Below are 22,996 nucleotides of genomic sequence, written 5' to 3' on the forward strand. Positions count from 1 at the left end.
GGAGGGATTGCTGCCTCAGCCCAACGGCTCTGATTGAGGCCTGCCTCATGCATGAGGGACCAGGGCCCTAGTATTGCCTCTCCTGGAGGCTGCTTCTTGTTAAATTATGCTTTCTGTGCAAATGCTGCTTTTCTGTCTTGAAGAATTTGCTGTCCGTATCCTGCTGCTCCAGTAGTTTTTCCTTGGCCATGTAGGTCTATCCAGTAAAGTCCTGCTGGCTAGCTAAGATAGCATGAGGTTTAGCACAGCACTATATGTCAGTTGTAGGGTTTTTTTTTTGTTGCCGGGTGAAGCCACTGGCCATGCTAGGAAAGACTGGTAAGCTTTACTGGAGATGAGAGCCAGCCTGCATTGATATTACTGGTAAGTTAATCTGAGGCCGTTAGTAGATTTGGCTTCCAGGTCCGGAGTAAAGAGGGAAAGGTGTGTAGCAGCAAGAATCCTGGTTCAGAGCCTTCCCTGAAAGGATATCTGTGTGAGGTATGCTGGTTTCTAGATAATTCATCTGTGATTATATGTAACTTGCCTGCTTACCTGGTCTGTCTGCTTGATCAGTCTATTTGATGGGTGTAGACCTGATGCATTAAATACACAGTTCTGTGGGAAGTCAGCTTCTTGGCTGTGATGTTGTTTTTCCTAGGCCACAAAGTGTTGTGCTGACTTCCATTTCCTCAGCCTACAGTTGCATGACATGAGAATAACTGTTTTGTGCTTTGAGGTCAAGGTGAGTCCCAGAATATTGTGTGAAAGTGAATCCAGAGCATCTATGTACATAGATGGCCAGGTGAACCATCACTCTTGAGTCTGGTAAGTAAAGAAAAACAGTAGCCTCTCATGCTTTCAGAAGGTTCTTCCAACAGTTTAATGACAAAGTGACACTCTTCAGAAGACTGCATGTATCTGTGCAATGTATTAAGTGTGCATATTTCCATCGCCCTTAAATGGAACATAGATAAAAACTGTACATGTTACCTGCTGTAAATGAAAGAAGCTTTTTTTGAGCCAGAAGCCAGAAGTGAACTCATACAGATATCAGAGGTAAGCAGTCTATCTTGTTGAACCTGTCTCATGGCAGACATGCTTGTTCTCTTGTGAAACCTGTACTGGCTCTATGAATTCTATCTCCAAATTTGGCAACAGTGACAGCTTTTCTTTGTTGAAGGTAGGGTCTAGTGTGGCATAAAGATGCAAGGGAACATTATTCATTGCTTCATCCATACAAGTTCACTGCAGCAGTTGATCCGACTGTTTGGGAGTCAAGAATAATAGGTTTAAGGAGTTCTCCCAGCACAAAATTTGAGAGAAATTGAGGGATGTTTACATGCACATCTGTCACTTCAGTGGTGCTTAATAAACATTCTGCAAAGCTCTTCAAAATATCTTATGATGTCGCATCCAGGAGTGAAATACAGAGTACTAACATACCTACTGTTAGCTGACAACTGAACATGATGAGACTAGAGCAAAATTTATATTGAGGTAGGTACACTTTTAGTAAAGTAATTTCAGTTGCTAAGCACTACCAAATCTTGGTAGATTCAGGAAGAATCAGGAAGATTTCTAAGGTAGTCATTGTCAGAAATGCCTTTAAGGCTTTTAATTTGGCACTTTTTCATCATTTCTGCATGGGTGTTTTCCAAGGGTAATTAATTGTATGCAGGTAGTTGTGAGCATTAGCAGGCTATGGGCTTTGGGGTGGGGTAGGGGTTTTTGGGTAGTTCTCATTTCATAATCAGAATTCATATTGATATTGTGTTAAGCCTGCCATGTCTTTGCCAGAACAAGACTTTAGCATGCTATTTTCCTGCTAGGAGATTATTAATTTCAGCCATAAATTGGTGTTCATAGGATAGAATTTGTAATTAAACATGGTTTGACAGCATGAACAGCAAAAACAGCATGAAAATCATCTACGATGTGATGCATGCTGCTGTAATGGATCTGACCTAATTCTGACATGAAGCCACAACTGCTGGTATGTTTGTGGTTATCAACCTATGATGAATCATACCAGTCTCTTCCCCCAGTTGAAGATGGTCCTTCTCTCCATTTTCACCCATGGAGGTTCTTTCCTTGGTGGTTTCTTTTTTTTTTTTTTTTTTGGGGGGGGGGGGTCTTCTGGATGCTTGACTGTTAGAGGCTTCTGGACATGAGAAGAGAGCATCTGCTGTTGTATTGCCATCTAGTATAGAAGTACTAGAGCTTCATGCTGGCTGTAGATATCTCTAGTCCCTTGGCTTTTGGACTGGGTTCTGGTACATCACTCCAGTATATCTATTACCCCCGCTAGCATCTGCATGTGCTTGGGCAGCTGTTCAGCTTTTTGGTCTCGTGCTCCATACAATAGCCTCGACCAAAAAGATCTAAACACTGAACATCTCTAGACAGGAACAAGCTATGGCCTGCAGGTAGTAGAGTTCAGTGCCAGCCAGCAAGCTGGGCCTGAAAGGAGGTCCTAGATGGTCTGGAACAAAGAGTAATTTCAAAGAGATATTGCTAGAAATTCCTGGAATTATGCTATTTACAGCTCTGTGTGGTTGAAAACAAACAGATGCACGCAAGACCTGAACTATTCCTGGGCCAAAGCAAGGCAGAACAAAGACCACCTTAGAACCAAGAAGGTGGTTAATCTCTGCTGCAGGGAGCTGGCTTGCATCAATCTGGAAAGACAGGCAACAAAACTTGCTGCCTCACGGACATTCTACAGTCCTTATTTATCAATGAGGAAGCCCCCAACAAGTTCCACTCCTTAAAGCAGGGAAATGCTCAGGAAAATGGCTGCCTAGGGATGCCATGCTGCTAGTATTACCCTGTTAATTTCTGCACATAAGTTTATTTTGCCTTGCACAGAGCCAGTGTCTTTGATTTTAGGGAAATAATACATTTTAAATATAAGCATTTGCTCTGTCATACCTCCTTCCCCTGTCTGTTCTGGAGTGGGGAGGGCTAGAGTGACAAAACAGCCCAAAGAAACCAGAATGGGTAACCTGCGGACCTTGCACTAAAACAGCTTGTTGAAGACCTTGGATACATCAAAGGGAGGCAATTTTATTTACTAGAATTCATTCCTTCATGGTAATACAAGTCAATGCAAGCAGATTGAGCAGGTCCTATCAATTTAGAGGCAAGGTTTCAGACTCTCTCTCTCTCTCTCTCTCTCTCTCGTTGCTTTTGCCCCTGCCCCACAGCCAAGGAGTCTTAGCAATTTCCATCAGATTGTGCAGGATGCAGCCCAAATTAAGCATCTTGGGAAGAAGCTTGTGCATAGCATCATCTTCACAGTCTTAACACATCTCAAATATCAGCTCCAAGTGCTGGCGCTCAGCACCCGAGTTGCCTCAAAATAGTTGACAATTAGGGAGTAATGGTTTCTAAAAGACAACTGCCCCCTGTCCTCCACTGTCACACTGGATTCCAGAACTCCTGTTCTGAACTCCACTAACTTGGAAGACAGGAATTTCTCCAGGCCTGGTTCTATATCCTCCTTGCAATCCTCCCCTATCAAATGATAAATGTTTAGTCCCCTACTTGTGCTTTTATTCACTGCTACCAGGAAATCACCCCTTAACAGGGCAGCAGAGACCTATAACCATCTTAGAGATAGTTGATTCATACAGCCCCAGTGCCAATACAAACAGGAGGCGATGTTTTAGTCTGCAACAAACTACAAGCACTGAAGCAGCCACGGTCCATAGCTGGTATCTCCTTTTCTGCTGTTGTGGAAACAGTTCAACCCTAGGTTTCCAAGGAGCAGAGTCTCTCACACGTATAGCAGCAAAATTATTTATTTAAATGATAGTACAGCATAGTAACAGCTTGAGCTGGATGCCTCCGGAGAGGGACCTCAAACAAAGACGTGCTGGGGTAATTATACCCTTTGAAGTCTTATTTCCCTGCCTGCCAGTGAAGGTCTCCTCCAATCTTTTTTTTTACTGAGTCAGTGGTCTCTCTCCTCCTGGTTGGTGCGTCTTTCCTTCTGATTGGTGTCATTCTTCTTCTGACAGGTCCTGGCCTATATGCCACGCTGGGTGCCATGTCCTTGTTTCCCCACAGTCCCTTATCTTCTTGAGGGTGCATCCCATTTGTCTTCTGCATCCTGTTCTGACTCCTCATTAATTGGTTTCATATCCTCATTAGCTTTTTTTTTTTTTGATTACATTGTCAGCAATGCTTCTTGAGTTCATGGACGGTTTGGCCTTAAGGCCTGCAGGCTTCATCTACTTTAGGCACTTATGCTAAGCAAGAGTCAGGCTTATGCTAAGCTGAAGCTAAGTCAGTTACAATTTCCTCTAACACTGCTGGCTCTGGAAGTAATGACTGAACCACCGATGAACTGCTTGCTCCTAGTCATGCCAATGCTCACACAATTTGTCAGAAGCCCTATAGTGTTGCAATGCACTGTAGGATGCCAAACCCCATTGTTAAAATGTGCATCAAGTCAAACATCTCTTAAATCATCTCTGCCTTCTAGCTGCTGAAATGCTTCTGGTATGAGGCCTGTCTAACTCAAAGTTGGACAACTTTCACATCTACCTGCCTCTTACAGCTTTCATCACAAGCACTATCAAAGGAGCTGTAGAAAAATGTTACAAGCCTCCAAGCTGGTGCTATTGCCTTATTACACTCTACCTAAGAGGAAAACCTTAGTAAAACACCCCAAATCCATTATACTCAGAGTGACTGATTATTACTGTATCTTAAGAGTCAGTAACAAGCAACATACGTTTACCATTTAATCACTTGCTGAACAGAGACTAACAGCATAAAGTTCAATAGAAGAAAAAACATTTTCTGGGAAGAGATACACCGTGTGAAACTACACAAGACAATTTTAACCACTCACTGTTGCCAAAAGGCAGAGGTTTCACTCAAAGTTCTTACTTTGAACTGCCTTTGCTACTGGTCGTACCCTGCACAAACTCATTCACCTGACTAACCTCAGGGGAGAGGGAGTGAGATTTCTGCATTTGAAGAAGGGATTTCCCTTCATAAAGGGTATTAATGAGCACCAGAATCAACACAAGAGAAGGTATGGGATGCTGTGACCAGGACTGGGGCATAGGGAGCAGCAGCAGCTAGCACTTGTGACTGCTTAGTTGCTCAGAGAATCACGCTTTGGAAGGAATAGGTTTAGGAGGACTTACTACTTGCAGAAACAAGGAGTTGCTAGCTAGTCAAGTTCAGGCCATAGTATCACCTGCATTACACTAAAGCAAATTAGTTTCAGAGAGTTGGGACTGCCTGGAAGTCTCCAAAAAGCGAGGTCAGTGGAATACAGTAGAAAAACCCCATCACAAGTAAGAACTGAACTGTTGCTAGCCAAAGCATTAAGGAGTCATTGGTAGGAAGATGGCTGCAGAATCTGTATCAGGTCAGTGGGTTAAAAACGGAGTCCTTTCTGATTTAGTGAAGGTAATTTCAAGAGACAGCAGAAGACTGCTTCTTCCCATGCATACCTTCTTGCTCAATACTTCTGGCACCTGCTCAGCACTGATTTTGGCATTTGTTGGATTCCATGAGCCACTCAACTTGCTAACGTGGAGAAAAGGTAATTGAGCTCAAAACAACAAAAAGACAAGCTGCTGTTGCGTTAACAGGCTAAATGACTCCCACAGGTCTGATACACTTGAGACAGTGAAAGAGAAGGGAAGAGGTGGAAGCAGGAGGGAGATACTCTGTTTACACAGCAGCATCAGTAAATCAGTTCAGTTTCTCCAGCATCCACGGTTTGCAGGCATGGCTTTATAATCATCTGCCAGTCCAACTATGCAGAAAGGGACTTGACTTCTCCACAGTCCAATCACACAATTGTGCTGAATCCCTAGTACAAGGGAGGGCAGGACTCTGTTGCTCCTGCCAAATATATTTGCATACTTCCAGTGTGAAAATAGATTGTTGGCTTTCATTTTTGTAGCTGTTTTTTTGTAAAGATCTACAACTGTTCGTTCTTACTGTTGTGAATACTTTTGTTGCCATGAACTGATGGAAGTTAAGGATGATTTCAAGGCAGTGAACTAATAGGACATTCCTCCCCAGAGGACAGGATGGGTTTTTGAACAAAGACACAGTAAAGGGCCCCAAACGCAATTCACCAGCATAGCACAGTAGGCTCCTCCAGAAGCTCATGCAAAGTTGAAACACAATAAAGAAAGGAAGACATGTCTTTCAGCAAGCACTAGTAGCCAGAAAAGCTCCCTGCTGTGGAAAAGGATATTGGACAGCACGACTGAACCTCAGAAATCTTCAGAGTTTGTAACACCTCTCCTGTAGGCAAGATAAGACGATAGTTTTCCAAACCACAACACTCTACAGAGCTTCCCAGGAGATCCCCTCTATCAGAGCTCTGGCAAAGGCTCTGCAGCTGAACTAGTTTGTTTATCTACCACCACTACTGCAACTTTCTCAGTCATTGCTGAATGGCTTTTACCCATTTCAAACACAGACTGCACAGCCGTAGCAAGTCAGAACTTACCCCTGCTGGCACTCATTTCAAAGGTAGCTCAAAGCACAGGCCAAGTCTCTTCTCAGACATGGCTACAGCTAGTTTTCAGATGGGTTCTAGATATGCCACAGTCTGGGTTCTCCCTTCTAGGAAATCCGCTTTCTTTTCTTTGAAGAAAGAGCATTATAGGGCCTTTACAAGACATAGTAACATTCCAATGGTAACAGGGTAATGAATTCAGATAAACTAACTGATCCTGTGTAGAGATATGTACCACACCTAAAAGAACTGTCTGGGACTGGACTTGGCAAGCAGCAGCAGTGGCTGGCAGTTCTTCAAAGAACACAAATTTCACCTACTTGGGATGCCGGAACGAAATATACTCCACCGAAGATTGCATAGGCGTTAAAGACAACATCACACAGACATCATCCACTCAGCTCCTTCAATGGGGAATTAAAAAACATTAGCCATTTCACACCTAGAAAGTGAGCAACTGCACCCAATAGATTGGCCCTTATCCATACACTAAGTTTTCAAGGAAAAAAAAAGATGCACGCAAATGCAGATGAGGGGTACAATTGTTTGAAGATGTGCCAGTTTTCAGATAACTCTTTGGTTAGAAATAACTGAGATCTACTACATAGCAGAATACTTTCATTAGGAAGGAAACCTTAACACAGGAGAATCTGAGACTCCATCCTGTCAAACAGCTAAGGTATGCCCTTGTCAAAGCACTTTTTATATCAAAGCCTCTGATTTGCTTCCTGCTGTTTCAGAAAGATCAGTTCCAGCCACATAATTCCACAAGCAAGCTTCACTGCAGGACTTCACAGTGTAACCAATTGTAACAGAGGACGCAACGCTTTCTTATAAACGGTAGAAACATCAAGTCTCTTCAACCATATTGACAGATAAGGCAGCCAAGGTGAGTATGAAAAGGCTATTTTCTTACCTGTCCATTCTTATTTCACACACCCCTCTTTTCAGGGCTTAGCACCTTATGGGCACACTATTTCAGGAGGTAATGTGACATACGTTTTTTGTTGGATTTCTTAAATCAAGATCTCCAACAACTGTTGCAGCATAAAACTCATCTTAATCCATCCCTCTTTGGAAAGGGACTTGGATAACAAACATCTAGAACTGGAGACAGATGAAAAACATCATTTGGCAAGTGAAGTCTTTGTGAAAAAGAACGTTCTGGTGCAAGTGTCAGGATCTCAGCTGTCTTGCTCCAGAAACCTGCCTCACTGCAAGTGAAATCACTGCGACTTAGGACAGGATTCTTCCTTCACAGTTTATGGTACTAAACATTAACTGCAATGAAAGAACCTTATTTTTATAGACATTCTCCTAGTTCAGTAGGAAACGTTTTTTCTCCCTGCACCACAAAGTGTGGCGGTATTCTTGAGAAAGAGTTTTATTTTTCTGAACAAATCTTTATACAGGTACTATTTTTAACTATTTTCCACTTTCCTTGCAGCTTCAATTGCAACAAAAGTTAGTGCACTAAGTATGAATGGTCAATTTTTTTCAAAGAAATCTAAAGAAAATAATTAACGCAAATTCTAACGACGCAAAAATATGCTCTTATTTCGGAAGAACAATGCAGCTTAATACTAGACAGTGGAGTTTTTTTGAGTAAACAGCTACTGAACAGAAAGGAGAGACCGAATAGTTTATTTGTCTTTTTTGCAGGCCGTAGTATAATAGGATGAATCTGGATTATGTTGGCCAAAGTATACAGTCTTCAATGCTGTTTTACACTGCGATCAGTATTGGCTGTACATGGCAAACAACATTCAACAACAGCAACAGCTTAGTCATCATCTTTAAGCTTCTTGATCTTATACTTATGACGCTCAATTTCTTTCTGCAGGCGCTCTATCTCTTTCTTGTGATGATCAATCTCTTCCTCATGGTGTTTCCTTAAGGCAGCGAGCTGCTCCCTCTCCTTCTCCCTGTGGGAAAGCAGGGCATGACAAAAGGCTTGATGACTCTCAGTCCCGCCAGCACCCACACCCCTCAGGGTCGCTGCAACCCCTTAGTGCAGGGTTTAGGAAAAGGCGCTGGGGGAAGAATTTGGCTCTTCAAGGAGACGGTCACAGGCAAGGGAGGAAACGGAGGGTAAAGGCGCAGGACAGAGGAGGACGCGGCCGCGAGGCCCCCCGTGCCGGGAGGCAGAGAGCCGCGGGTCCGGCCGTGCCCGGGGGGCCGCTGGGGCTAGGCCGCGGGCGGGCCGCCGCCGGGCCAGGGGCCGCCGCGGCCCGCAGGGTGCCGCGACAGGCCTGGGGCGGGCCGGGCCCGCGCTCACCTGAAGTATCGCTCCTCCTCGGCCGCCTGCTTCTTCCCGAAGGCTCCGCCGGCCTCGCGGATGGCGCCGCCGCCGCCGCCACCCTTCCCGGCTCCTTTGCCCAGCTCGCCGAGCTGTGAGGGGAGAGACGGCAGTGAAGGGAGAGACGGCGGTGAGGGGAGAGACTGCCTCCCGCCCGCCCGCCCGCCCTCTCTCCTCCGCACCTGGTCGGCGCCCGAGCCCGAGCTCCAAGCGCGCTGCTGCTGCGCGAGGAAGGCCCCGCGCAGGCCGCCGCGCAGCACGGCCGCCGCCGCCGCCATGGCCCTGCTGCCCTTGGAGCGCGAGCGCCGCGGACGCGCACTAGCAAGCCCCGCGAGGCGGGGAGGAGCCGGGCCGCGCCGCCCCGCCCCGGCGGAGCCGCGTCAATCAGCTCCGACGGGCACCCGGCAGCGCCGCGGCGGCTGCCGAGGGGGTCCCCGGGCCTCCTGCCCGTCCTTCCGGGCACTGCCGTGCCGGTCTGGCCCGCAGGACGCGGGGGCTCCTCCGCCCGAGCTGTACTTGCCCCATCTCACGGCCCAGTGGGAGTTTTCCCCAGGCGCGGGGGAATTAACGGTGCAGCCAAACAAACGCCCTTCGCGGTGGCGGTGAGACAGCGGCCACGGTTCGGAGCCGCTTCCACAGCCTGCCGCACCTTCGCGCCGGGACCGGCCCGCGGGACTCCGCACAGGGGCCGCAGCCTTCCCCGCCGCAGCACGTCAGCGCGGGCGGCCGCCGGGCCGGGATTAAGCTACGGGCCCTTCTCCCCGGGGGGAAGGGCTGGGCCTGGGTGGGGGGTGACCACGCATGGGGAGAGGTCCGTCGGGCGAAGCCGCTTTCCCTGCAGGCCCACGCGGAGCGCCAGCAGCCGTTAAGGCCCCTCTGCGGAGCCCGGGCGAGGTGCCGGCCCGTGGGGCGGGCAGCAGGCCCATGGGCGGGGCTTGTTACCATGGCGCGCCGTGGCGGTCACGTGCCGAGGGCGCCTCCCGCCCTGCCCTGCCTCAGCGTCGTGGTCACGTGGGGGGGGGGGCGCGCGTGGCGTCACGTGGTGCTGGCGATGGCGGCTCCGGCGGAGCACGGGGCGGAGGGCGCCGCCGAGGAGGCGTTCCTCACGTTCTACAGCGAGGTACCGGCGGGGGGGCGAGGTGGAGGCAGAGGGCGGCCGGGCCCGCCCCGCCCCCCCCCGGCCGGTGCTCGCCCGCCGCCCGCCTGCGGCCGCCGCCCCCGCCCCCGTCAGCGCCGCGGCCTGGCAGGCGGAGCGGCGCCTGTCCCGCCGTTGCGCGGGGGCCAGGCCCGGCCTTCGTGGGGGGAGCCCGCCGGCCTCGGGAGCCGGGCGGGGCAGCACCCCCCCCCCCCCCCGCCCCCGAGCCGTAGCGGTGGCGGCGCGCCGGCCGTGGGGCTGCTTGGGGCTCCCGGCGGGGAGAGTGGGCCCTCGGTACTCTGCGTGGCGCTGCCCAGGGGGACAGAAGTGAGCGGGGCAGGCAGCGAGTGACTAATGAGCGTGGGCAAGGGGCAGGTGCTAGGCTCGTTTGTTTTCAGGCCTTGGGGTGACTGAGTTTTTTTGAGATTACTGCTGCTGATGCCTGGTGTTTCTTTCTCCTTCATAAAAAGCTTCTGTTGTGGTTGGTGGAGGGAGTCAAATGTTGAGCTGTGCCCTCTCAAGAAGAGTAAATCTGGTGGGAATTGTGTGTGTTTTTCTTTTTTTTTTAAATCTCTCAGCAAAACGCTTTGTTATTTTACGTGGCTTAGCTTTTTTATGGATAAGCTGCTATCCTGGTAAGCTATATCAAGTCCCTTTCCCTTTCTTTCACCCTCTGTTAGTTAGTTTGTGCACCGCTTGGATTTATTTAAGTGAGCCTGCCCACAGGAGTTTATTCCTTTGAATAAAGGTGAACGTTGAATTTAAATACACAGTTCGATTTGGCTTAGTTCTATAGAGAACAAAAAGTAAACTGAACTGGATCAAATAACCTTTGCTCAGGATGAAATCTACATTTGTACTTGGACCAGTGTGAGTTAATGTGTTTAAGGGCCTGCTCTCAATGTTGGGTTAAAACCAATAGTGAAATAGGTGCCTAAGGAATCATGATGGCAGCTCTGGTAAAGTGTAGGAGTGAGGTGAGGGGGAAAAAGTCGCAGCTGTTGAGCGAGCTATAGGAGAGACACACAAAAGTGTTTTTTAAGCTTTTATAATTAAAAGGTAATGTTGAAAACACTGTCATGCTCTACAGAAGGATGAAAAATGTGCCCTGCTAATGCTTGAGCAAGACAGTGTTATTGAGTAGATAACTACAAGCTTGGGATGAGCAAGATGTTTTGTAAATTGTAGGACAGGATGATGATGACTGTTGAAATAATCACACAGGAAAGCAGCTAAGCACACTGTGATGGTCAGTGAATGAAAGTTTCTTTTGTTTTTTTTCAGGTAAAACAAATTGAAAAACGAGACTCCGTTTTAACATCAAAAAACCAAATTGACAGGCTGACCCGACCTGGATCTTCCTATTTCAACTTGAACCCCTTTGAGGTTAGTCTGAGCATTTTATTCTCCCTTCTGACTTGGTATGCCAACTTCCAGGTTTAGTGGGTATTTATTTCAGGGAAAAGACCAAATGTCAGAAAGAAAAAATTCTCCACGTGTAAATTACTATGATCAAGGCTTACAAAATGCAGAAGAATGCAGTATATGTGCTCACTCTCTTTTTACTGTTTATTGTGGCACAAGCTATATTCTTTCAGCAAGCTTCCTTCATGCAACAACACTGAAAAACTTTAGCTGTCCTGATGGACTAAGCATCTATCCTGAGAGATGCTTAGTACTTTTTGAATGAAAACATTAACAGCTACAAGTGACGTTCCTGTCAGGTTCTGTTCCTAATGCTCTTGGCTCAGCATTTCTGATTGTGCCTTTTATTTTGGATGTTCGTGCTACTGAACATGTGTACTGCATTGAGTGAGAAAGGGACTCTTAACTTTACACACCAGAGAGCAATCATTAGTTTCATTGCAGTTGCAATCAATTTCCGTTATAAGTCTGTATAAATCAGTATAAAGTCTTAATTAATTTGAAAGGCTAAGAAAGAGCAGTACATAAACATAATCTGATGTTCCACTGGAGCTGGCTTTTCATATGGATATTCCTTCCTGATATAATCATCTTCAGCTGCCTTTTTGTATCCTTAGATGCTCAGCTTTTCATAGTCCAATGTAAGGCTGGTCAGCCTCTTTGGATCAGTCAGCAGATTCACCGTGACATGTTCAGTTATGTGTAGAATCTTAGTACTTGATTTGGAGAGTAAATTATTAAGAAAGCCATTTAAAAGTGTACAGTTCCATTTCTGTGAGGTGTATGTGTGTGTGTGTTTGTTTATAGATTCTTAGTGTCAGATATACATGCATCTGCATTGAGTTAGCTCAGTTGTTTCTCAGTGCTTGTGGTTCAGTAGATTGATTCACAAAACAGTTCCAAAACTCTGCCGCATCCCTACGGAGCAGTACCTAGACCAGTGGGTTCATTCATGGAAAACATGCAGTAAAACTCTCCTGTCTTCTCTTAAAATGATAAAATGAATAAATTTTTACAAAGCAGTGTGTTTCCAGCCCTAAAGTCTCAGTTATTAGTGATCTGACAATGTCTGAAAGCCATCCCCTGGCTCTGCTTCCATTTCTGCCAAAATAAGCATTGCTATAAGACTGGCTGAAGGTTTAGACCAAAGGTGGCTATTTAGGGATGGCAGCTATCTGTACAAACCTGGAGTGTGGAAAGGTCCCTGGCATAGTCAAGAGAAACGTATCATTGTTGAAAGTAGAATGTCCCAAACACGATGTCCTCTTAAAACGTTTCTGTGCCACAAGGTGAAAATTCATATCCTGAAGCAACTCCCTGATGGGGGGAACTCTTTGACTTTGTATCTGTATGCCAATGAACCAGGCGTTCAGGGCTTGCTGCCAGGAACTTGAGACATGGAGCCCATCATCAAACTTGCTCTGTTGTTGTGGTCTCTTTTAGGTACTGCAGATGGATCCTGAAGCCACAGATGAAGAGATAAAGAAAAGGTTCCGGCAGGTATTTGGCTTTAGTACTGGAAGCCTTTGGAGGGAGACTAGAAGCTCAGTAAAGTTTAGGCAGCTGTGTTTGTGAACAAGCAAAATGATGGCAAAACTGTATTTGGATAGATAAGTAGCCTTTTTTTTTTTTTTTTGTTAAAGCAGAAATACATAGAACAATCTTTCTGTCAGCAGTATGAGAGCTTCAGAAGTGTCTCTGATCCATGCATGGTGTGCTGCTTTGCCTGTAAAGTGCATGACTGGGCTAGTACAAATTGATATGCCTATATAGAATCGGTTTGTTGAATATACTGTTTTAGCCTAAAGAAAAGGTGAACATTTATCAGAAATTAAGATCTGAAAAAACATACTTGTCTCAAGTATATGGAGTGTAGTCCAGAAGTATATTTTCTGTGAAGTTTCTTTAAGAATTTCAGTGATCATTTTTGGTTGCTGGGTTACCTGCGGCAGCAGCAGCCCTACTTGCTGACTCTTCTGCGTTGTTCCGTAGCCTTTTCAACGTAGTAACTCTGGGGTAATCTGCAGGAAAAAAATGAGTTTTTGTCAGTGCATCCAGCAAAGAAATGCACTGTAAAGAGGGTTGCAGACTCCTACCTCAATTAGTGCAGTAAACATCGAGAGCTGGCTTTAGATAGGGAACTGTGCTGGCTGTCTTGTGCTGACAGATCAACGTTCCTGGTGAGTTGGTTATGGGATATGGGCTGTAGAAATACTTGGGGAGCGGTAGGATAACCTTTTGGTCCTTTGCTGACTTTTCATTTCTGCAAACCAATAAATTGGGGCTGCCTTAGCTTCAGGCAGATGGCTTACATTCTGAAGACAGTAAGATGAAATGAAGTACATGAAACTGTGTATTGAAGAAATTAAATGCCTAAATACAGAAGGTGGAACAGCTGAAAGAAGAAAAAGATACTGGCTATAGCAAATCACTGAGTAAAAACTGGCAGCGTGCTGTTGTTCAGTGTGGAAGACAGACCTTTTCCTGTGAACTAGAAATTGACATGTGTGGAGTAATTATTTTGCGTTACTCAGCACTGATGCAATTTCAATTCCAGCCCTTCCAGTCCAGTTTTGAGCCTTAGGGTAGGAAAGAAACAGAAAAACTAGAGTCCAGACAACAACAGCAAAAATAAGAGGTCTACAAAAAGAATGCCGTATGGGGAAAGTCTGAAAGAAGTTTCTTTTCCCGTGGAGAGGGATGATGGAGAACATGTGCTCTCTAGTCCACTAAAGGTTGCCATGAGGATGGTAGTGATCAATGTCCTGTCTTAGCTGGACATAGAGTGCAGGAAGGAGTTTTCTCCTCTTTCAGTAGAGGAGCCTAAGGAGAAATTTACCCACTTGTTAAGTAGTGTAACCTCTGAACAGCCTTAGGGACGCTTGATAACTTCCCTCTTCAGAGGTTTTTGAGTAAACGGTGAACATTGGTGGGAGCTGATCTTTGTAGATTTGTTTCTACTTAAGACCAAGGACGTGCAGCTTGGGTGACCAAGAGGTTCATATCAGCCCTAGGTGTTTGTATTGCTGCAGCTTTTCTCAGAGGGCCTGTCTATAGCTGCAGTTGTACTTGATTTTCAGTTAGAAATCTCTGTAAGCCTTTGCTGAGGCAAATGCGTTGTCAGCTTATTTGCCTATTTACAAAGGAGTGTGATCTCTTAAGATTCCTTTTATCTGAGACCATTTCCTTCCTCTCACAGAAATCTCTGGAATATTCTTCATCTTTTAGAATGGTGTTGGTATCAAGATTGTTTCTCTTGCAGTTATCAATACTGGTACATCCGGACAAAAATCAAGATGATGCGGATAGAGCCCAGAAGGCCTTTGAAGGTAATGCTCTCATGCATCCTTATGGATTGCTGTGTGATAGTAGTTGGTCTAGTATTTTTCTGTAGCTTGCTTAAATGCTTTAGTAGGGCTGGAGGCCCCACTGACGGATAGAAGAATTGCTGTAGAATTGTTTCAGGTGAGGGAGATGTGTGGGGTGGTGTTTCAGCAGCAGAATTTCACTAGGTGGCAGTAATGACAGTGTTCAGTCTCATGGGGATGAACTGGTCCATAATGTTTATAGATTGTTCAAGAAAAACTGTTAAATCCATGCATTAGATTTTATTCAAAGGCCATAGGACAGAAATAACGTGTTGGTTTTAGGCTTATGCTTTGTATTATAGCCAGGAGTCATGCAACTTAAACCTACCTCATGCCTTGAAGCTTGTAACACTTATTAGAACTGAGCCTTTCACCCTACTAACTCCAAAAGGTGACTGACAGTCTCTGCCATTACTCTACTCCAGATCTCATCTGACTAATCAAGGTATTGCTTGCTTAAATATATGAAGAAAAAAAAAAAAAAGCCCTAGGAAACAAAGTTCAGGTGGTGACAAGTAGCAGTCTTGCAATGCCCTGTGAGCGTGACTGCCAGTGGTATTCATGTTGATGCTTTTTGTTAGCTGTAGATAAAGCGTACAAGTTGCTACTAGATCAGGAGCAAAAGAAGAGGGCTTTGGATGTGATACAGGCCGGAAAAGAATATGTGGAACATACTGTAAGTATTCCATATGAACAGCCAGAGGTGGGGTGAGTGTGTCATGAGTCCTTTGTAATTTTGCCCAGAGGGGTGGTGGAGTCTCCTTCGCTGGAGATATTCAAAACCCGTCTGGATGTGATCCTGGGCAATATGCTCTAGGTGACCCTGCTTGAGCAGGGAGGTTGGACTAGATGATCTCCAGAGGTCCCTTCCAACCTAAACGATTCTGTGATTCTGTAATTTGCTTTTATTTGTACACATGCTGTATGTTTAGGCAATTAAAAGGTGAGCTGAGCAAAGTGAAATGGGAGCGTGAACAAACATGCTTTGTCCACGATTACTATTGAGCTCAGTGCAGGATAATTCAGTGAAATTCAGTACTTGCAATAACTGAGTTAGACCATATGATCTAACCTAACTATTTCTATTGAATCTATGAATGAATGATGCAGATCAAATGTGTGTTGGTGGAAGAAAATAGGTGGTGACAGCGGGAGACTGGGAAATATTGCAAAGCACAATAAACTTCCTGTTTGTTTGGATGGTGCATATTGGATATAAACGTATATGTGTGTGTGTGTGTGTGTGTGTATTTATTTTTTTATTTTTTGGAAAAACAAACCCAAACCAGAGGGATTGTGTTGAATGAATTGTACTTAATGCAGTGATCTCGTATGTGTTTAGCTGGACCTAGGGCCAGGTGGTTTTGATCTAAAATAAAACGTGATCCAAATCAACATCTTGCTATCATCTGCAGCTCTTGCACAGTGAACTAGGAATGCAGAAATACTTGGATATTATGATATCTTACTTTTGTTCTTAATATTTAGGTGAAAGAAAAAAAGAAGCAATTGAAGAAGGATGGAAAACCTCCCATTGTAGAAGAAGATGATCCTGAAGTTGTAAGTTGCATGCTGTTCAAATAGGCTGGATATTGCGCTGAACGAACGTAGGAATCGAAACCAATCAAAAAGTTTTCATTAGATTTGCTAAAATGTTGTAAATCCTTTAACTTGCTGAAAAACAAATTCTGAAAAGTCACTGTGGAAGTATCATGTGTTGGGTAATATCTGTGTATTTTGGAAAGCAGTTTAGTGTAAAAAAAATTCATTATGAGATTGTGTAGATCAAAGCATTCAAATTCGTTTCATGGAGCAAGTCTTTATTACTTGTGCATCACAGTCTTTTTTGGATTGAATTTCTTATTGTAACTATACATTGAATGCTGGAATTGCGGCATTTTTACTGCCAGCAAAAGCATGTATAGAACATATACCAGCATGTGTAATATGTGCTCTTAATGCCATTTTGTAATAAGACTTGTCTGGGCTGCGTTTTTTTTTGTTTTTTTTTTTTTCCCCCTCTGTTCTGCAACAAACCATTTACTAAAGAAGGCATGGTATAAGTCAGCTCTTCTTTTCTGGTTCCTAGTCTGAAAAAATCAAGTGGTATTAGAGGCCTTAACAGGAAGTTAGGTGATTCTCCAACACTGGTATTGTTAGTCTTAATGGCTTCACCCTTTTTTCCTATAAAGTGAATTTTTTTTGTTTATCTTGATGTCATCATTGTAACCCCTGAACAGTCTTATTTTCCATTGATTTTTAGACGGTCTCTTGCTGTTATTCAGTAATGAAGTTTGTTTTAAGTATACTCGGATTTCTCACTAGAAACCTAGTTCTAGACTGATGCAACATCAAAAAGATCTACTGGACAAATAGTCACTGTTTAAACAATATTTTTCTTTTGTACTGTGTCAAATATCATGACATTGCAAGACTCAACAGAGGGATAAGAGAACTTGAAACAAACGGTTCTGTTTTTGCACAGCATCACGAATACCAAATGGAATGAGTCTTTAGTAGCATAATAAATAGTTGTTGATGTCGGGCCCAGAATTCATTCAGCAGTGTTTTATACCATTTCCTATGCCTCTGCTACTAGTTACTATCAAGGCAGGATATGGGTTTACGTGGGCATACATACGCTTTACATTCTTTCTGTGCTTCTTACATTTTTACATAAAACAGACTTCTCTAACTGTGCTAATGTACGTTATTTTAAGACCAGATTTATGTTTTACAGTTCAAACAGGCTGTATACAAACAGACCATGAAGCTCTTTGCTGAACTGGAAATTAAGAGGAAAGAAAGAGAAGCTAAAGAAATGCATGAAAGGTATGAGCAGCATTCTATTTCTGCAGTTCAGGCTCTTCACCCCTCCTGTTTCCTCAGAAGATTAGAAATCACAGAATCATAGAAAAGTCTAGGTTGGAAGGGACCTCTGGAGATCACCTGGTCCAACCTTCTGCTGAAAGCAGAGCCTTGGCTTAGGTAATTAAGTCAATAGTCAAACTGAGTCTTGACTATTTTCAGTGAGGTAGATTCCACCACTTCTCTGTGTTTGAGAAATGCCTATAGGAAACCTGACCTCCTGTATTTAAGACACTGATAGAGTACATAAGCATACCAGTTATATGGAGGCCACCCAAAGCAGTGAAAGGGTGACGTTTTTGCATGTCGTTAGCCTACGGAGAATTGATTTTTAATGAAGTGTAGAAATACCCCATGGCGTGTGTGATCCGGAACTATCGTTAGGTGTTTTCATCACAAGCTGCCCGAGTGTTTCATCTCATGCTGCCTGAGTGTTTACTGTAGATGTATTTTTGCACTTTCGTAAAGCAGGGCTTTTTCTCTAGTGATCAATGAAGGCAATCTAGGAGATGGTTGCAGGGCACTACTTTTAATTACGGATGAAAATGAAGGAAAAAATTTATCGCGCATTCTTACCTTGCATGGTAGGTGTATTACCTTGCATGAGAAATGTATTAACCTCTCAAAATGCGTGCTCTCAACAATTTTAGAAACTTGTCACTTCAGAGGCTGAGAGCATTACAAAGGCATCCTACGCAAGAGAAGCTGACTCACTCGTCTAGTACATGCATACTGTTGGTGGTGCCGCACCACCTTCTCTGCTCACTGCTCACCTTGATTTGAAATAAAATCCTATTTGTTGTGTTGTCTTAGTTGTTTTACATAGAGTGTGTATGTATCTCTTCTGATAAGCACTTTAATCTGCCAAGCAATCAAAAGAGCTTTCTGAGACGTTCTGAGAGCATTACGTGTTTCTGTAATATAGATGCTTGTGGGTTCATAACTTCTTTGTGATCTGCCTTCCAGGAAACGGCAGAGAGAAGAGGAAATTGAGGCACAAGAGAAAGCTAAACGAGAGCGAGAATGGCAAAAGAACTTTGAGGTAATCAGTAGCTTAGCTGGATGCTGCTCACAGGAAGGGCCTCAGTAATCCTCAGCCATGCTGTAGGGAATACCCCTAGATAAAAGAGAAGCTGCTTCGTTGCAGGTGCTATAAGATAATTGTAAGTAGACATATAGTAAAGAGATCCCGCAAAAACCTTATTTTTGTCCTTATATGTAGAGAAGAGCCCGTGGATGGCTTTGATATCACCTTTCCAGAAACAGGGGATCTGGTAGATTAAGGTGTAGTGTTTTTCAACTTTGTTAGCAGTTTATTCTTATCACAAGGCAGAAATTTGAATTGCTCAGGCCCCGTCACTGGTGACCAGTAACATTTAATCTGGGCAACTATTCAGCCACTGGTGTGGACTGAGTTGGTACTTTTCAGTCTGATTGCTAACACTTACATAATCTATATCTGAGGTGAATATCAAAGACCTGAATGAGTGTCGATTCCCCTGGCCTCTTCCACCCCGTATTCAAGTTCAGGCATATCAGAAATAGCTTATTCTTATCACAAGGCAGAAATTTGAATTGCTCAGGCCCCGTCACTGGTGACCAGTAACATTTAATCTGGGCAACTATTCAGCCACTGGTGTGGACTGAGTTGGTACTTTTCAGTCTGATTGCTAACACTTACATAATCTATATCTGAGGTGAATATCAAAGACCTGAATGAGTGTCGATTCCCCTGGCCTCTTCCACCCCGTATTCAAGTTCAGGCATATCAGAAATAGCTTGTGGTGCTTGCACTGCTGTTCTAGAGCAAAAGCGTCAAACAAACCTACAGCCTGCCAAGATAATTGATTTGGCCTGCAACTCTTTCTTCGTTACACAGTAGAGGTGCAGTCCCAACACAGGAAATTACACGGGAGGGTTCCAGGAAGGAAGTTAATGAGACTGTGGAGGACCTAATGAAAAGAGTCTGCTAATGAAAAGAGTCTGCTACGTTGCTCACTTCACCCACAGTCTGATCCCAGTCCATGTTTGAGAGGCCTTTAAGAAGGAGAGCATCTGGGAGAGCAGTGTGTGAGCTGAGCTGCCCTCCTGTGGAAAGTGGTCAGCTAGGATTTTGCTGGAGGGTCATCTGGGAGGAGTTAATGTGTGTTTACGTGCTATATAACATGGATGCAGGAAGTTGGATGTTCTGGAAAACACTGAATCTACTGCACATGTGTAATGCTGCTGTATTGAGCGTGCCCTGTGGGTATTGTCACGTAATAGGAGAGAGTAAATGAGTTTGCTGCTTGCCTTGCTACTGGCAGAAGTTCTGTGGGCAGCCTGGCAGGAAAGGTTGCATATCATTGCTGTAGGAATGCAGTGAAGGTTAGGAGCTGAGGAAATGTGAGCAAATGTCACAAGCAGATAATGACGGACCAAACAGAGAATCTACTGGGCTATTGAAGTACTTGTGTTTCCTCAACCATTTCTAGACAGCTGAACCACTGCACTTGCAAGTGTCTTCTCCAGCCTTGTCAGTGGTTGCTTAATCTATGTGAGAAGACCATATCAAAGCTAGGTGTTGATGTTGAAAATGGATTGTCTGAATGCATAAGAATAGGAAGCTTATTGTTACTAGTGACTGTGGCAGGGAGAGGATGATTAGAGACAAAATAGCATATGGATTCTTGGCTGCTCCTGTATGAGTGCTGATTCTTGCTTGTGAGAATAAGAATTCTAAGACAGAGTAGTTCTGCATCCATCTCAAGTACAAACAAAAAAACTCTCTTCCTTCAAGGACCTCATGCCGCACCTGTGTGTTGTTCTTCTGTGGTTCCCTGCTCCTGTTTTTTTTTTTTTTTGATTCCAGTCCTTTCTCTGCATATTGCATTCTAGTTCTGTTCAGTTCTCTTGTCTCTCTACCCCAAAGAAGCGTAGGTTTCCTCCCTCGCGTGTGTTCTACAGCATTTCTAAGTGCTCATAGGAATATGTTACATCATTCAAGTTGTGCTCTGCTGTTGCTAGGAGCTATTCATAGGCTGCTTTGAGAGAAGAATCATATCTTGGTCTAGCACAGGAGGAGCAGGTTGGAACACCCAATTTCACCCACCTCACCCCAAAACAAGAAGGTTAGAACAGAAGTTGCCATGTAGCCTCATCCCTAGTAAAGGTGTGATCCTGCCCTGGGGAAGGATGGATGTGAGTGAGGTAGAGAGCTATCTTCGTCAGAGCCATTGTGCAGCACCAGCACGCAGGCACAGCTGTATTCAGGTGAGCCTTGAGTGTACGGATCACATGCCTCAAAGTGAATTGTCCCTGGGCTTGTTCTATCCTACTGTCTGAACCTTCAGCTTGTAGGAGTGATAGGTGGGGTCTGTGCAGAGTCCTGTTTTTTCAGGAAGGGTTTCTGCTACACCCCCAACAGGTGAGCGAGAAGAGAAAAGAGTGCACCTGTGACCTTTTCTTCCTGTGTCTTTGTGATGAGGTCTGGGGCAAGAAGCATGAGAGAAGACAGCAGTACACTTCGCTTCTCTCTCTTTTCTCCCTGCCTTCAAGCTGCAGCACAATCAGAGGTGTCACAAGGATGTGAGACAGAGTAAGGAAATGGCAAGTTCTGGGCTGACAGATTGGGAACATCCATTGGAGATGAGGTTTCTGGTTTGCTTGGTAGAACAGAGGATTCAGTAGACTATAATCAGGACTGCACATCCCAAGCTGGTTGCTTCTGAAACAAGAAAACGGCATACTGCTTATATCGGTGTTTGTAAGCTCAGTCGTACCTCCGCTGCTCTGGTGCTTCACACTGTCTACGTCCCAGCTGCCAAGGTGCTACATGCTGCGTAAGGGGGAAGTTGCTATTGATCTCTTGAAAATGGTACACACAGCCTGTTCTCTAATTTTTGCCCTTGTTAACCCTCGCCTTCCTCTCTGTTGTCCCCAGGAAAGTCGGGATGGTCGTGTGGACAGTTGGAGAAATTTCCAGGCAAACACAAAGGGGAAGAAAGAAAAGAAAAACAGGACCTTCCTGAGACCTCCCAAAGTAAAAATGGAGCAGCGTGAATGATCCTGGCAGCACTGCCCAAGTGCAGCTCCTCAGTCCCCTCCCTGCTTTTAAGGACTCATTGGCACCTAGAGTAAGAATAGCTTTTTAGTAGACTGTTTGTTTCCAGTACAATTAATTATTGGTCAAAGTATTTTTTGTACTCTGTCCATTTGAACTAGGGCCATAATATGACCTTGGCCGGGAACCCGCTATGCATAGAACAGTTGGCTTAGGAGGGTCTGTCATTATTGCTGTCCTGTTTGTCTGCTGCCCTGTAACTCGATGTTTTGTACTTCACAGAGATTGTGCTGTTTCACCTCTTTTATTTCTAGTTTGAGAGCTGAACAAAATGTCTGAAATGTATCAGTATCTTTCCAGGCGTCGTCTTTCTCAGCAGGTCCAGCTTTGGAAAGCTCCAAACTGGCTCTGGGAATCTGCTTCCAGCACTGTGCAGTGCAGCTGACCTGTAGTTAAACAGTCTGCAGCTCCTCACTGAACTCAGTGGTGCTTGGAAGACACCACCCCAACCTCCCACCCCCAAGATCTGATTTCCAAACTAAAATCCCAGCTCTCAGGCTTAGAGTTCTGTTAATCTCAGATGAGCTAGTCACTTCTGTAAAGAAAAAGTAACTTCTCTTGATTAATAGTTAGTTGCAATGGTCTGTATGTAAAATAAATTTTTACCCAAGTTATTCTTGCTTAGAATTATTTAAAGATACAATTGCAAGAGTGTAAGTTGAGTGCTGGCCGCTGAGATGTTATCACTGCCCAGGGTGAACGTTTTTCCCTGGGAAAGGTCTGCTATTATTTCAAAAGTCTGTTCTGACTTGAATTTCAAGTGACAGCCTTCCAGATAGGCTGGGAGAGGACATCTCTTCCCTGACTGCTGCCTGAGTGGGTGCCCGGATGCCAGAGTCTGTGTTGAATCCTGACTTCATTCCTGTGCCTTTGGGGAGTGAGAGAGGAGTGGGAGCACTTGGCTGCCTGTGAGAAGGAGAGACTCCTCAGAGCTATGGGATGAGCTTAAGCTCATGAGTTTTTTATATATAATGTACACCCAAAGATTAAAAAATATATAAGTTTTTAAGAGATTCTCAACTGTTTGAAGAGGTTCAAAGTGAAATGTACTACAAATTCACGTGTGCCTGGCAGATAACTCTGGAGACCTTGCCACAAACTCTTCCCTTCTGTCATGATGGCAGTCCCCATACTTGGGTCCTATAGGTAGCTGCCCCTACAAAGTTACTGCTTTTCTTCCTTCTCACTGCCTTTACCCAGCTCCCTTCACTTGGTCTCATTGTTTTATCCTCCCTTATCTTCAAATGTGCTCAATTCTTTGTGATGCTCTTTGTGTTTCTAGAGCACTCTCCAGGTCTCCCTTTAGAAAGGGTGGTGT

At 44.7% G+C, this 22,996-nt stretch overlaps 2 protein-coding genes across 2 annotated transcripts; one reads left to right on the forward strand and one right to left on the reverse strand.

Annotated features, from left to right (window-relative positions):
* Window positions 1-8,109: 8,109 nt before the first annotated feature.
* On the reverse strand, window positions 8,110-9,272 carry ATP5IF1 (ATP synthase inhibitory factor subunit 1). The gene is made up of 3 exons (XM_068917598.1): window positions 8,963-9,272; window positions 8,760-8,872; window positions 8,110-8,406 (listed from the first exon to the last, which is right to left on the reverse strand). The coding sequence occupies exons 1-3, from the start codon at window positions 9,056-9,058 to the stop codon at window positions 8,265-8,267; spliced, it is 351 nt and encodes a 116-aa protein (XP_068773699.1). The 5' UTR covers window positions 9,059-9,272; the 3' UTR covers window positions 8,110-8,264.
* Window positions 9,273-9,730: 458 nt separating this feature from the next.
* On the forward strand, window positions 9,731-22,292 carry DNAJC8 (DnaJ heat shock protein family (Hsp40) member C8). Its single transcript, XM_068917596.1, has 9 exons — window positions 9,731-9,900; window positions 11,200-11,301; window positions 12,784-12,840; window positions 14,603-14,669; window positions 15,290-15,384; window positions 16,197-16,268; window positions 17,449-17,540; window positions 18,543-18,618; window positions 21,499-22,292. Exons 1-9 carry the CDS (start codon window positions 9,832-9,834, stop codon window positions 21,619-21,621), a joined length of 753 nt encoding a protein of 250 aa, XP_068773697.1. The 5' UTR covers window positions 9,731-9,831; the 3' UTR covers window positions 21,622-22,292.
* The last annotated feature ends 704 nt before the right edge of the window (window positions 22,293-22,996 follow it).

Source organism: Struthio camelus, chromosome 23 (genome assembly GCF_040807025.1).
Source record: "Struthio camelus isolate bStrCam1 chromosome 23, bStrCam1.hap1, whole genome shotgun sequence".
NCBI lineage: Eukaryota > Metazoa > Chordata > Aves > Struthioniformes > Struthionidae > Struthio > Struthio camelus.